Raw genomic sequence first — 14,712 nt, 5'->3', positions numbered from 1 at the left:
CTTTCCTCATTCCGTCACGCCCACTGTTGAACTGAACGCACGCGAGGTCATCAGTCGCCTAAGCACAGTGACACCCTCGCGCCAGGGATCACTGGTTGGCCTCGTGCGGCCGGCGGGAAGTGCTGTTGCTACTGGCCTGGAGCACGAACAGATGGGCGCCGCCTCTAAACCTGTTTAGCACACCGAATGTTCATGGGGAACCCGGTGCTAAAGTATTCGCAGACGACCTAATTCGGGCTCAGGGTTTCGTAAGTAGCAGAGCAGCCACCTCTCTGCGATCTACTGAAAGTCATCCCTTGAGCCAAACTTTTCTCGGCCGCTCTCTCCGGACTATGACCACTACGGCCCCGGTACGAGGACCTCCGGCCCTTACCTTGTCCTCTTACTGGTGTGTTGCATTGATTTTATATTTTCATACGAGGAAAATATGCGCTGTGTGTTTAATATCTAAATGTTACTTAAAATGTTATGATGCTATTGACTTGTAACCATATTCATGCGAGGAAAATATGTGTTGTGTGTTTAATATTAAATTCGTTAGATAAACCCTTTTAGAAACGAAATTGAGTGTAATAGCCACTTATAAGTGACTATAAGTGACTTATCACCTATATTCCGGTCGTGATTAACACCCCCCCCCCCCCCAAGTCGGCCGGTCCGCAAAAATATTGTCAATATTAAACTGGTCCATGGTGCAAAAAAGGTTGGTGACCTCTGGTTTATTACAGCAACATCTACCGACAGATAGTGAAAAATTACCTCTGCATGGCATCCATACAAATTACTTCAAGACATTAGTACAAGGGAAAAGCAATAACAGCATGCAGAATATATTGTTACAGTTACAGAGAAAGTGCAGTGTCAGTAGACGATAGGTGAAAGGTCAATAATTAGGTAGATTGTGAGGTCAAGAGTCCAAGTGTTTCCATTTATTATTAGAGAATGTATACAGTATACAACCTGAAATTCTTATTCTTCTCAGACATCCATGAAAAACAGAAGCGCCCCAAAAGAATGAACAACAGAAAAACATTAGAACCTACCCCTCCCCCTCTCTCACTTCAGTAGAATGCTTTAGTGCCCCCCACCCACCCAGCAACAGCAAAGCACTCAAAGAGAGACCACGATATGTGGCCAATAAAAACTATTGTTTATCCTGACAGCTCGACATGCCATAGGCTCTCTCTCTCTCTCTCTCTCTCACTAACAAAGGACTGAGAGATGCCACCCATTTCACAGTGAAACGGGAGACCAGCAAATAGTAATCGTTACGATGTTACAGTCACTTTTTATTCCAAAGTTTTCAACTCGAGAATCGGCAGCAAACTCTCCACCCCAAGATTACCATACAAGAGGTCCATTCAAGAGTCTTATAGCGGTAGGGTAGAAAGACCTCTCTTTATCGACCACAGATTGGGTGGTTTCCTTTCCTGAACTTGGACATTATTCTGGTACCTCTGAGGTTACCTGAATATCCACATCTTCCCAAGTATGGCCACGAAGGTGTGGATTTGTGACTGAACCTCGTCACCAACATGTTTTGGAGTTTTTCTCCTCTGAAGTCCTGATTAACCACTGCTCTGTTAAGTAAGCCGCTGACAGCAAGGACATAACCAGATAAAATTCCATAGATTCTGCGGGTGTTGTGGTGGAATGATTGGGAATTGTTCTGTCCCTGTCCCACCCATGCATGAAATGCCTTGAAGGAATGTTATAGTGGAAGGGTGGAAATGGGTTTTATGTGGGACTCTCTTACTTTGACCTACTGATTAATACCTTTCAACTGATAAGAAATCCTCTCTTTTTTTATGTAATGCTGTTTGCTTAAGAATCAGAGTCAGTGTGACATTTCCATGGAGACAGGTGTTTGTGCCCAACCAGGTAGCTATACCCATTTCATTTCTCACACATTCTCATCATATTCACCTCCACACCACACTGTCACACCACCTCCAACTTATGCATTTTTTCTCTCTCGCTATCTCAATCTTACACTAGTTTTGTTATATTTAATCCGTGGTTTATTTTGTGCATGTGTAATTCAAGTTTATGCTAACTTGTGTTCCATACCTGTGACGACAACCAGAAGGCTGAACCTTGAACTTGAAACCTGTGTGGTCAGAGGGACCATGTATAAACTCCACGTATACAGTAGCAGAAGTCAGAATTGACCTCGGCTTTCTGGCACTGTGAGAGAGCAGCTCCACCAACTGTGTCACTGTACCACTCATTAAATCAAAGTGATTCATAGCTGCAAACTGCTTTTTCTATTCATACATACATGCTGGGAGAAATGATGAAATTGAAGGGTAATCGTTATCACTGCTATATGACTCATCTAGAAATTGTAATATCTGAACAACTTCAGTTAATCTGATTTTGAAAAAGCAAGACTGATTGCTTTCTATATCCTCAGGGAGACCTAGGAATGCAGGCAGACATTTGCTTGATAGTGGTGATGCAGGTAGACAGGGCGGTGAATAAGACGTCTAGCATGTTTGCCTTAATGAATTGGGACATTATGTTACAGCTATACAAGACGCTGGTAAGGCCACTTCTGGGGCGTTTCTGGACAATCTGCTATAGGGAGGATGTCCTTAAACTCGAATATATATTTATGAGCTTGTTACTGGGACTGGAAGGATGGTGAGGCCAGTCAGGGGAAAGAAATTTTTTTCCCTTGAGCATAGGATGCTGACCGGTGACCTTATAGATTCTCACAAAACCACAAGGTGTACAGTTATAAGGTGGCTAGCCAATGTCTCTTCCACAGGACAGTGTAGTCCAATATTAGATGGCATAGGCTAAAGGCAAAAGGGGGAAAATTTGAAAAGGTCAAGGGGAAAATTTTTCACATGGGAAGTGGTGAGCCTATGCAATGAGCTGCCAGAGGATGTAGTAGAGGCAGGTAAATTACTACTAAAGGCATTTGGAAAGTTACGTGAATAGGAAAGGTTTAGATGGATATGGGCCAAATGGGATTTGATCAGTTAGACAACTTGATGAGCATGCCCGAGCCGTGAGCTGTACGTCTCTATAACTTCATGACTTGAGTCTCAAGAATGTTTGGTTCAACTGAGTGCAGAGGGGTTTGGGTTTAGTATTCTTGCAACACCTTGTCAAGGCTGCTGGTGCCCCCATGTATTTGCTTGCACGAGTGTGCTGACACGCAGCACTTTGTTGTTCACTGGCTGTGGCGAAATGCAAAGGTGATGCTTAGAGCCAAATTTTTTAAATGGAGTTCTCTAGACGGTACACTTGTGGAATTCAAAACATGTCATGCAGAGCAAAGCTCGTATTCCACAAGCTTCAGAAAGATAATCATTATTGACACTCACCTACATTTCTTCAACAATGAAATAATGTACCAACAAATTGCCTGTCCTATAGAATGATAGCAAACGATTGTCTGAAAAATATTTTGCACAATCACTCTCTTGCCCAGCCCTAGTTTGCCTTTTCATTGACATTAGGTGTTGGTACAAAGGTGAAAGATTTATGAACATTTGAATAATTTTGAAGGACACACCTTCAATTATTGCTGGTATAATGCTGAACCACACATTAGCACAACTCCAGTGTACCAAGTAAGTGACCGCACCTGGACCAGCCAGCTAAGTGACTTTCCTTACAGTGTTACTGACTTTGCAGCAAATACTATGTCATCTTCAGCTGGATCAAGCAGTCCTATACCGTCTGGAGGGAGTGTGTGTACATCACTTCCAGAACTCTTGATGTTAGGTGAATTTGTGAGTAATATTATTTTGTTCCATCGCACTTAAGGACAGCATTTTTATATGTACATATTTTGAATTACAGTGGGATTCTAATACAGGTATGTCATACTTGCTATGGGTGGCTGAGAAAAAGAGACAGTAATGTGTTAGAGAAAGAGCAAAATAGAAGCTTTGAGATTAAAAAAGAGCATAGACAGAGGGGCACAAGAACAGAGTAGATGGATAGTGGATTTATGATTACATTTGCAAGATGGTATCTTGATGAAGGAGTAGAGAACAGGAGACTGAACCTTATCAAGGGTCATAAGGGAAAACAAATCGCTCACTGGAATTCAGTAAAGAGGCTGTCAGGTCTTCTCTTAACGATACATAAAGAAAATTAGCCTGTGTTCCTGTACCTGTTTGGTGAAGAATATTTTGCATGGAATCCCCTCAGTTAGAATGAGGAATGGACAAGACTACAGATAGGCCGCAGCCGTCACTATGGTAGAGATCGACCAGAGGGACAATGAATGAGGTGGATATCTTCCTACCCTTGGGATGGAGAATCCTTCTTGTTCCGGACTTTTTCCACCAGATTTACAAGTGCCACATGCAAGAACCAATGATGATTCTCTGTAGTTCTCTAGCATTCTGAAACATCCTGCTCTGTGTTTATTAACCATCTGTATATCTATTATGGAGGCTCCATATACCACTGCAGAAAAATTGCTTCTATTCAGTGCCTGTTCCTTCACTTTCTGGTTATAGTAATTAACCATTCAGCTCAACATTATGCTTCAAAATGAGGCTTACAAAGACATGAAACTGTAACACACTCAAGATGCTTGGGGCACTCATCAGGTCAGGCAGCATCTGGAGAGGACAATGAGCAATTGACATTTTGAACCGAGACCCTTCATCTGGTGTGTCCCTTATTAGCACAACACCCGCCTCGTGCTGCTTTTTGCAATCTTTACCATAGTAACCTCTAATGAGAATAAGGGGGAAGTGAGGGAGATGAGGAAGGTAGATTAAGAATGGGTGCATTTTCAGCCTTGAAATTGAAATGTGTTGTTAATAAGGCCATTATTTTTCTAAAACACCAAACTGTTGCAATAACCATAAACTTTGTTATCCCACTGAAGGAAAAGTGAGATGTTTGTGGCTTAACCCTTAAAATGGCTGACAGAATGTTCCAGTAACTTCAACAGGACTGGCAGGAGGCTGGGAGTAGGTCATGGGGAAGTAATACAAGAGGAACGTGTGAAACTCTAGAAGCTTGAGATCTCCAATATTTAAGCATGAAACTGTTTTCTTAATGTCAGTCTTTTATTGTTTCTATGTAAAATGTTGCCCTTGGTTTAAGGCTTTGAAATTTAAATGACATTCAGCACAGGTAATTGTTCTTAAGTTTGGCCAACAGTATAGAATGGGTGTAGTCAATTAGAACTTGGTTATACATCATAACAATGCAAATATAACTAGTATTGGGCAAACAATAGAAAGACAAATAATAATTACACGAAGAAATGCATTATATGAAGTTACAGGAGGCACAAGAGATTGGAAACTGCAGCAATAAGCAATCTGTTGGAGGAACTCGTTGGGAGATATAGCATCTGTGATGGGGGAAGGGGATTGTCCACATTTCAGATCTACATTTGTCTTGCTTGCTTACTATTACATGGCTGTCCCCGAGATAAAGAATGTTCTACTGATGGGCACCCCTACATTGGAATTAACTGCTACTTTACTACCTTCAAAAGTCCAACGGACCTATATAACCAGAAAAGCTGGTTTCCTCTCTCCCCTCTCAATCGTCTTTCTGCCTCCCCCCCCCCACCTCTTTCCACTTTTAGTAATTGTTCTTTCTTACCAGACCAGTCTTAAGTGATTTTTCTGCCACTCATGACAACACCGTGGAGCAGCTTAGTGACCACACCAAGTGCTTTTTGTGTATTTTCCAACTATGGACAAAATTGACTTATGGATGTCTGTAAAACTGGAAGCTGATCGTTAACTGGGATGGACTGTTAAAAAGAACCTCATGGAAGTTAGAGCAGAGAGTAGAACATTTGCCAGCCAGGTCATGCTGGTCTTTAACCACAACTTTTGTAAACGGATCTAATCGCATTTACGCCCTCTTTCTATTTGCCTTCCAAGCCCTTTTCTTTAATCATCTATCAAGTGATTTGTAACTATTGATTTTTTTTTGCCTCAACTACTGATGTTTGTCCCACTTGGTGGCGCAATAATATCAGCGCTGGACTCCGGAGCGAAGGTTCCCGAGTTCGAATTCAAGTTAGATTGAGCGTCAAGCTAGCAACTCGGCCTTGAAAAAACAAGAATAGCTTGCTACAGAAACACCGTCATGATGGTGCCCCGATAACTCCACTGCCGAGTTAAGGGCCATTCTCCTTCTTCTTCTACTGATTTTGGAAATTAACTTCACAGACTCACTACTACTTAGAAGCAAAGCAAGCTTTCTATTGTGTATCAGTCACAATTGCATGGAGGCTTTAATTCCACTTCCCTGACAGCAGCCAGTGGATAGGACATTAAAATGCTCAGGGCTGTCCACCTCTTCATGAAGAGGTCAATTGCACTCAGGTTGGAAGTGAAAAGATGCTGAGAGATAAAGTGAATTCAAGCTGAGTAAAAGACTGACTGGGGTTAGAATGATTCGGTGCTGCTGCAGGGCTTCAACTGAAAATTTTGGCAATTCCTCTCCTCTCACAGATGCTGCTCAGCTCACTGAGATCTTTTAACAGATTGTTTGATGTCCCAGGTTCCAGCATCTGCAGCTCTTCTGCCTGTATTGTACAGTGTCAAAAGACAAGGACAGCTCGGAAGTGAAATGGATAATTAAAGTGATGAGAGATTTACAGTCATGTAGAGAATATAAGTGTTCAACATGGCAATCACTCATTTTATATGACTTCCCAAAATAGAGGCCACATTAGATCATATTTCAGTAAGATGGCACCATTAAGTGGTAACTGTCTGTAGGCAGCTCCAATGGAAATATTCAAATATTCCCATTTAGGACTACTATGGTTGAGATCCACCATCACAGCTTTGAGTAAGCAACATCATTTTAAGATGTTTTTAAAAATCTATCGATATTCAAAATCCATGAATGTTGGATGGCAGACTCGGGTCACGAGTGCAGTTTCCCTTTAAGTAAATGGAAGTGGGAACGCTGTGCTAGTCTACAGGTATGACTGAAATGCAGAGGCCTTAGACTTCCACTCCTGACTATCCTGCTGCCAAACGCACAGTCTCTGGAAAATAAAGCTGAAGACTTCAGAGCAAGATTGCTGTACCAGAAGGATATCGGGGACAGAAGCACGGCTCTCACCCTCAATTTCGGATGCAGTGCTGCAGTCCAATGGCTTCACCGTTCTCCACAGAGACTGGACGGCTCAGTCTTCTAAAAGCAAAAGAGACGGAGTCTGCTTCATGATTAACTCATCGTGGTGCATCCTGGTTATGGTGTACATTGAACCTCAGGCCAACGTTGAGCAGACACTGGAGGAAATGAGCAACTTGATCAGCAGGCACAAAACGTCCCTGTCATTGTGAGAGATTTCAACCAGGCCGGCTTAAAGGAGTCACTGAACAACCACCACCAACGTATCACCTGTGGAAACAAAGGAGACAACACACTTGGCCACTGCTTTGCCACCATCAAGTATGTTTACTATGACATCCCACGCCCACACTTTGGCAAGTCTGATCTCCTAGCTGCACTTCCACTCCCAGCATATAGGCAGAGACTAAAGACCTCAGTGCCAGTGGTGAGGACCCAGAAGATACGAGTCAAGGGAAGTGGAGCACTGCTTACAGAAAAGCTTTGAGTCAGTGGACTGCACAATATTCAGAGGTTCATATTCAAGTCTGTGACAACTTCAAGACCTGTGTCGATGAGTGTGTGCCTTCAAGAACATACTGGACATGCCCAAAACAAAAACCGTGGTTGAACCAGGAGATTCATAGTTTGCTGTGGGTTAGGTCTGTGGCATTCAAATACAAGGAATCCAGGTATGACCTATGGAAGGCTACTTTAAGAGCAAAAAAAAACATACCATTTGAGGTTAGAGATGGAACTGGATGCGCATCAGATCTGCCAGAGTTGGCAGGCTATTTCTTCCTACAAAGTGAGCCTATCCCTCATGTACGGCTGTGCTGCCTCACTCCCAGATGAGCTCAATGCCTTTTATGCTCGCTTTGAAAAGGAGAATAAAGCTAAACCTGTGTGAATCCCGGTAGAATCTGGTGACCCTGTGACCTCTGTCTTGGAGGTCAACGTCAAAACATCATTCAGGAGGGTTAACCCTCGCAAGGCATCGGGCTTTGATGGTGTACCTGGTCGGGCTCTGGAAACCAGTGCCAACCAGCTGGCTGGAGCTGTAAAGGACATCTTCAATCTCGCACTGCTGCAGTCAGAGGTTCCCAGCTGTTTCAAAAGACCCACAGAGAGTATGGTGAGCTGCCTCAATGATTATCTGTAGTGACATTCACAGCTACTGTGATGAAGTGCTTTGAGAGGTTGGTCATGGCCAGAATCAACTCCTGCCTAAGCAAAGACCTGGAGCTGCCTATCACCACAGTTGGTCTACAGCAGTTGCAATCTCACTGGCTCTCCACCTGGCCTTGGATCACCTGGACAATAGTAGTGTCCATGTCAGGCTTCTGTTGATAGATCACAAACAAGAGAAAATCTGCAGATGCTGGAAATCCAAGTAACACACACAAAATGCTGGAAGAACTCAGCAGGCCAGGCAGCGTCTATGGAAAAGGGTACAGTCAATGTTTCAGGCTGAGACCCTTCAGCAGGACTGGAGAAAAAAATATGAGGAGTAGATTTAAAAGGTGGGGGAGAGGAGGGAGAAACACAAGGTGGGGGAGGTGATAGGTGAAACCAGGAGAGGGAGGGGTGAAGTAGATTGGTGAGAATGATACAGGGCTGGAGAAGTGGGAGTCTGATAGGAGAGGACAGAAGGCCATGGAAGAAAGAAAAGGGGGGAGGAGCATCAGAGGGAGGCGGTGGGCAGGCTAGGAGATAAGGTGAGAGAGGGAAAAGGAGATGGGAAATGGTGAAGGGTGGGGGTTGGTGAATTACTGGAAGTTCGAGAAATCGATGTTCATGCCATCAGGTTGGAGGCTACCCAGATGGAATATAAGGTGCTGTTCCTCCAATCTGAGTGTGGCCTCGTCACAACAGTGGAGGAACCCACAGATTAACATATCAGAATGGGAAATAAACCGGTGGCTGCTGGGAGATTCCGCTTCTACCGGCAGACTGAGCGTAGATGCTCGGCAAAGTGGTCTCCCAAACTACATCGGGTCTCACTGATATACAGGAGGCCACACCGGGAGCACTGCACGCAGTATATGACCCCAGCAGACTCACAGGTGAAGAGTCACCTCACATGGAAGAGCTGAATGGTAGTGAGAGAGGTGGTGTAGGGGCAGCTGTAGCACTTGTTTCACTTGCAAGGATAAGTGCCAGAAGAGGGATCAGTGGGGTGGGGGGGGGGGGAATGGATGGACAAGGGAGTCATGTTGGGAGCAATCCCTGTGTAAAGCAGGAAGTGCAGGGGAGGGAGGTATGTGCTGGTTTCACCTATCACATTATGTTTCTTCTTATTGTAACTTACCATTTCTATGATGTATTACTGCTGCTTCAAAACAACAAATTTCATGACAGTGATATTAAAGCTGATCTGGTTATTATGATAATCAATATTATATATTACATTTCTAGCATTTGGAACTTTTTTGGGGGGATCTGGGCATAGTTGGCAATGCCCAGGATGAGCTTGTGTGGGAAGAGTTTGGGAAGCTGGGAAGCGAGGATGGTGTTGAGAGTTCTGCAGTTGCATAGGGAGGCGAGCAACATGTACAAGTTGCTGAAGGATGGAAGAACTCAGCAAGTTAGGCAGAGCTTATGGAGAGGATCCTAAATCCCGAAAAAGGCTTAGCCTGAAATGTCAACTGTTCATTGCTCTCCATAGATGCTGCCGGACTCGTTGAGTTCCTCCCGCATTTTGTGCATGTTGCTTAAGATGTCTAGCATCTACAGAATCTGTTCTGGCCTTGGGAAAGTGAGCTGTGCACTGTTGATGATTGAAGGTTGAATGAATGGTATCAGGAAGGCAACCTTCATGTTGGAACATTGAAAGTAGCAGGGAGGGAAGATACGTCTGGCAGTGGGTATCAAGCAGGAGGTTCCAGGGATGATCCATCAAAAGAGAAAACCCTATGGTGACTCTGAAAGAAACAGGATAGGCTGAGAACTGGTTCCGAAAACGGAATGGTTCCTGTCAATGACATATTGTCTTTGCTGGAGGGCGAATTCTCAGGTGAGGTAAAGGATTGCCAGAAGCACCGCAGTATCTTCAACAGAACAAATGCACTCTGGAGCTGAAGGTGGGAGGCATGTGTTGGATAATGTGAAGGGAGGAAAGGAAATTGGTTCAAAGTTAGAGCAAAGTTTTGACTCGGGACAAGGCCAATGTGTTGAAAAAAGAAGCAAAGGAAGGTCCAATGTGTTAGTGAGTCCTGACGAAGGGTCTCGGCCTGAAACGTCGACAGCGCTTCTCACTATAGATGCTGCCTGGCCTGCTGTGTTCCACCAGCATTTTGTGTGTGTTGTTGTTTGAATTTCCAGCATCTGCAGATTTCCTCGTGTTAGCAAAGGAAGGAAGTAAGTTTGTTCAACATGTCCTATGAAGAGTTAGGCAAGGTTAGAATGCAATATCATAGGTCATCAAGGCCTATCTGATGGTTACATTTGTCACATGGTTGTTACATCTCTGCCTGTTTGTTGAATCTCCAATACAGCAGTCGAGAAGTCAGGGGCTTAACTTCCACCGAGGTTCCACAGAGAATTTCAAATATTCATAATCTTCTGAGATAAGAAATTCTACTCCATTTCTGAATGTATGTCCCCTTATTCTGAAGCTATGGTCCTAAGTTCAAGATGCCACCATAAGGAAAGACATTTTATCCCTGGACAAGGCTACTTAGAATATTGCATATTTCACAAAGTTCATTTCTCATTCTTTTCCAATGAGCATTGGCCCAATCCACTCAGACTTACCCCACAAGGAAAGCATTTGATCCCAGGAATCAAGCCTCATGAACTTTCTTTGAATTGCCTCCGAGCAAGTTTATCCATCATTAAATAAAGAGACGAGAGAGCATGCACTACTTCAGATGTGATCTCACGAAGGCCATACGTACTTGTAACAAGAACTGAAAATCAAAATAGAGAAATTCTTCTTTCCAGAATTCCAGCATCTGCAATCTCTTTGTTTCCTCACTTTCTGGAGTTCCTTTGCATTCTCTTCACAACTTCCTTTCAATTCTATCTTCCCAGATTTGGGGGAAATGTACTCAGCCCCTTCATCAAAATCACTTTATGTGTTATAAACAGTTGAATTGGTGGTGGGGTGAAGATGCGACTCTACGAACGGAGGTGTGGGGCACCCTTCCCTCTGCTAGCCTGCAGGTCACCTTTGGACAAGGTGTAGCACCTGCTTAGCCCCCCGATCAGAATAATGTGAAGCCATGGTCATATGAGCAGCCGGTGCATGTCACAAGTCCTGGTTATGCGACCGCTGGTGCCAGGCGGACTTTGAAGAGGACTGGTAATGACTGGGGTCACCCATCTTTTAAAGACACTGCCCACAAGAAGTTAATGGCAAACCACTTCAGTAGAAAAGATTTACAGGAAATAATTATGGTCATGGAAAAACATGATTGGCCATGTCATACGATATGGCACAGAGTGAATGAATGAAACAGCTGAAGTCAGAACACCGAGTCCTGTGATGACCTGTTATAAACCAGCCAGCCTGAAGCAGGCCCGCCCATTCTGATTCAGCCTTCTGTCATTTGATCCGCCCTCTCTCTAACCTTGCGTAACCTTATATGTGGCATTGTATTGTATTGTGTGCGAATCTGATCTCTCCATTACAGGGAGGGTGTGGAGGCTTTGGAAGGGGTCAGAAGATGCTTACCAGGATGCAGCTTGGATTAGAGAATGTGAGTGAGCTGTAAGGAGAGGTTAGACAAACTTGGGCTGTTTTCTCTTGAGGCTGAGAGGAGACCAGATAGGACAGGGGTTCCCAACCTGGGGTCCACGGACCACTTGCTTAATGGCATTGGTTCATGGCATAAAAAAGGCATAGAAGTTTATAAGATTGTAAGAGGCTTAGATGGAGAAGGCAGCCAGAATCTTTTTCCCAAGGTAGAAATACCAGATACTGGAGGATGTGTATTTAAGATGAGAGGGGGAAAGTTTAAAGAAGATGTATAAGAGTAAGGTTTTTACATGATGAGTGATAGGTGCCTGGAATGGGCTGCTGGTGGGAGGGGGAACTGGTGGAAGTAAAAACAATATTGCAATTCCAGAGATTGTTTTCAGGCACATGAGTATATGGGATATGGATGGAAGCAGATCACGTGCAGGCAGAATTGATTTAATTTAATCTGGCACAGACATTGTAGGCTGCAGCTCCTGTTCCTGTTCTAGACTTCTAGAAATCCAACTACACTATATCTGTTGGTTCCTCTTTATCTTTCCCGCTGGCTACATTCTCAACAAGATAACAAATTTGTCAAGCAATTCTCTTTCATTAAACTCTGCTCATTCTGCATGATTATATGACTTTTCTTTGTCTCTGTGGACTCCTGCTTTGACTTCCACCATCAGGCTCTTGAACCAGTGTTCAGCACTGAGCTGGATCCATCACCTATGGGCTCACTGGTTTATTTTCTGTATTAGCACAGATCGTCTTCTTTTGCAAAATGGTTGTTTGTCAGATTTTGTGTGTAGTTCTTTATTAATTCTATTGTATTTCATTTTCCTGTTTGATAGCCTGCAAGAAAATGGATATCAGGGTAGTATATGATGACATAAACGTACTTTGATAATAAATTGTGAGCCCTACAGTGGGGAAGCTGCATGGCCTTGGTTGATATGTGGACTAGGCCCTCAAGCCGCGGTGTTGCCTGTTACAGCCGCCCAGGAGAGGGGGCAGTGTGGGTAAGTACAGAGGCATGATGGGCATGCAAGAATCCATGCAGGGTTGGGGAGTGGCCTCTCCTGTCACCTCCCTGGAAGACAAACTTGATTGCCTTCTCTTGTGGCTGACAAAGCATGAGACAAGCTGATTTGCCTTTGTCCGTGGCTGACGCAATGTGAGATGATGAAATGCAGCATTCTTGTTCTTGCAGAAACGTGGCTTCAGCCCAGCATCCCAGGCACCATCAATCACCAGGCCATGCCGCTCAGGGAACGTGCTAATATTACTTCCTGTGACTGTGTGTGCTATCATAACTATGTGCTGTGCGTGACTGTATGTACTGTGTTTTACATCTTGGCCCCAGAGAAATGCTGTTTCATTTAGCTGTGTACGTGTGTATGGTTGAATGACAATTAAACTTGACTTTGAAATTTAAAATGAAGTTTGAACATTTTATTTTTTTGTTTCCTTTCTTGAATAGAGGAATTACATTTCTAATGTTCCAACCCACTGGGATTTCCAGGCTCCAGGGCATTTTAGAAGATGACATCCAGTTGATTCACTGTGTCCGCAGAGACTCCTCTCAGACCTGAGCTTTTAAATCTTATTAATTTGATTTTATAGTGATAATTATCGATTTAAGTTCCTCCTGCTTTTTATCCCGGGATTTCCAACTATAATTGAATGCTTTTGGTGACCTCCACCATGAAGAGGTAGCGTCATGGAGGCATAGAAAAGTACAGCACCAAAACAGGCCCTTCGGCCCATCCAGTGTGTGCTGAACCATTTAAGCAGCCTAGTCCCATTGACATGCCATAGCATGTATGAGTATGCAGGCCATAGCCCTGAATACTCATTCCATCCATGTACTTATCCAAACTTCTCTTAAATGTTGAAATCGAGCTCACATGCACCACTTGCACTGACAGCTCGTTCACCCTCTGAGTGAAGAAGTTTCCCCTCATGTTCCCCTTAAACATGTCTACGATACAAAATACAAAACAGATACAAAGTATATGCTCAAAGTCTGTTACTTACTGAAGTTCCATCATTAACTTCCCACTCATCCTCAACTCAGCTACTCACTTGAGTATGCCCACAAGGAAATGAATCTCAGGTTTGTATGTGCTTACAGTGTGCACAATGGACTAGGGCTCTGTGATTAGCGCTAATCAGGCATCCACTTGAATAATCCAAAAAAGCATGGAATCCCAGCGCCTATCAACATAAACTTAACAAGCTTAGACAGAAGGTACCAGGAGTCCGCATTACAAAGAGCAAATTGCTCTAGAAAAACACAAGGAAATCCAAACGAATAACAACTGCCTGCAAGACTATACTGGATTACAAGAACTTGGGGTTCAGCAGGTCTGCTTCATCAGTGAGTTGATCAGAGTAGCTGGCCAGGAAGTGACCATACTAGAAAAAAATAGTGCAAAACTGAAAGGTCTGAAGATAGATAAGTCACTTTGACCAGATGGTCTACTCCCCAGGGTTCTGAAAGAGGTGGCTGAAGAGATTGTGGAGGCATTAGTAATGATCATTCAAGAATTACTAGATTCTGGAATGGTTCTGGAAGATTTCAGATGTCACTCTGCTCTTCAAGAAGGGTGAGAGGCAGAAGAAAGGAAACTATAGGCCACTCAGTAGTTGGGAAGATGTTGGAGTCGATTATTAAGGCTGAGATGTCAGGGTCCTTGGAGGCGCATGATAAAATAGGCCATTGTCAGCATGGTTTCCTCAAGATAAATTCTTGCCCAACACATCTGGTGAAATTCTTTGAAGAAATAACAAGCAATATAGACAAAGGAGAAATTGGTCGATGTTGTGTACTTGGATTTTCGGAAGGCCTTTGACAGGGTGCCACACATGAGGCTGCTTTAGAAGCTATGAGCCCATGGTATTACAGGAAAGATTCTAGCATGGATAAAGCAGTGGCTGATTGTCAGGAGGCA

General features: G+C 43.7%; 1 protein-coding gene across 1 annotated transcript in view; it reads left to right on the top strand.

The window, feature by feature from the left end:
• The first annotated feature begins 3,555 nt into the window (after window positions 1-3,555).
• Window positions 3,556-14,712, top strand: part of LOC140733099 (myelin and lymphocyte protein-like) — a 28,733-nt gene continuing 17,576 nt past the window's right edge. Inside the window, exon 1 of the mRNA XM_073055954.1 lies at window positions 3,556-3,749. Within this exon, the coding sequence (XP_072912055.1) occupies window positions 3,660-3,749 (90 nt within the window). The 5' untranslated portion in view covers window positions 3,556-3,659. The remainder of the gene's footprint in view (window positions 3,750-14,712) is intronic.

The sequence above is a fragment of the Hemitrygon akajei genome, chromosome 9, assembly GCF_048418815.1.
Source record: "Hemitrygon akajei chromosome 9, sHemAka1.3, whole genome shotgun sequence".
Lineage (NCBI taxonomy): Eukaryota > Metazoa > Chordata > Chondrichthyes > Myliobatiformes > Dasyatidae > Hemitrygon > Hemitrygon akajei.
Note: the sequence above shows the minus strand (reverse complement) of the source record. Positions and strands in the feature narration are given on the sequence as shown.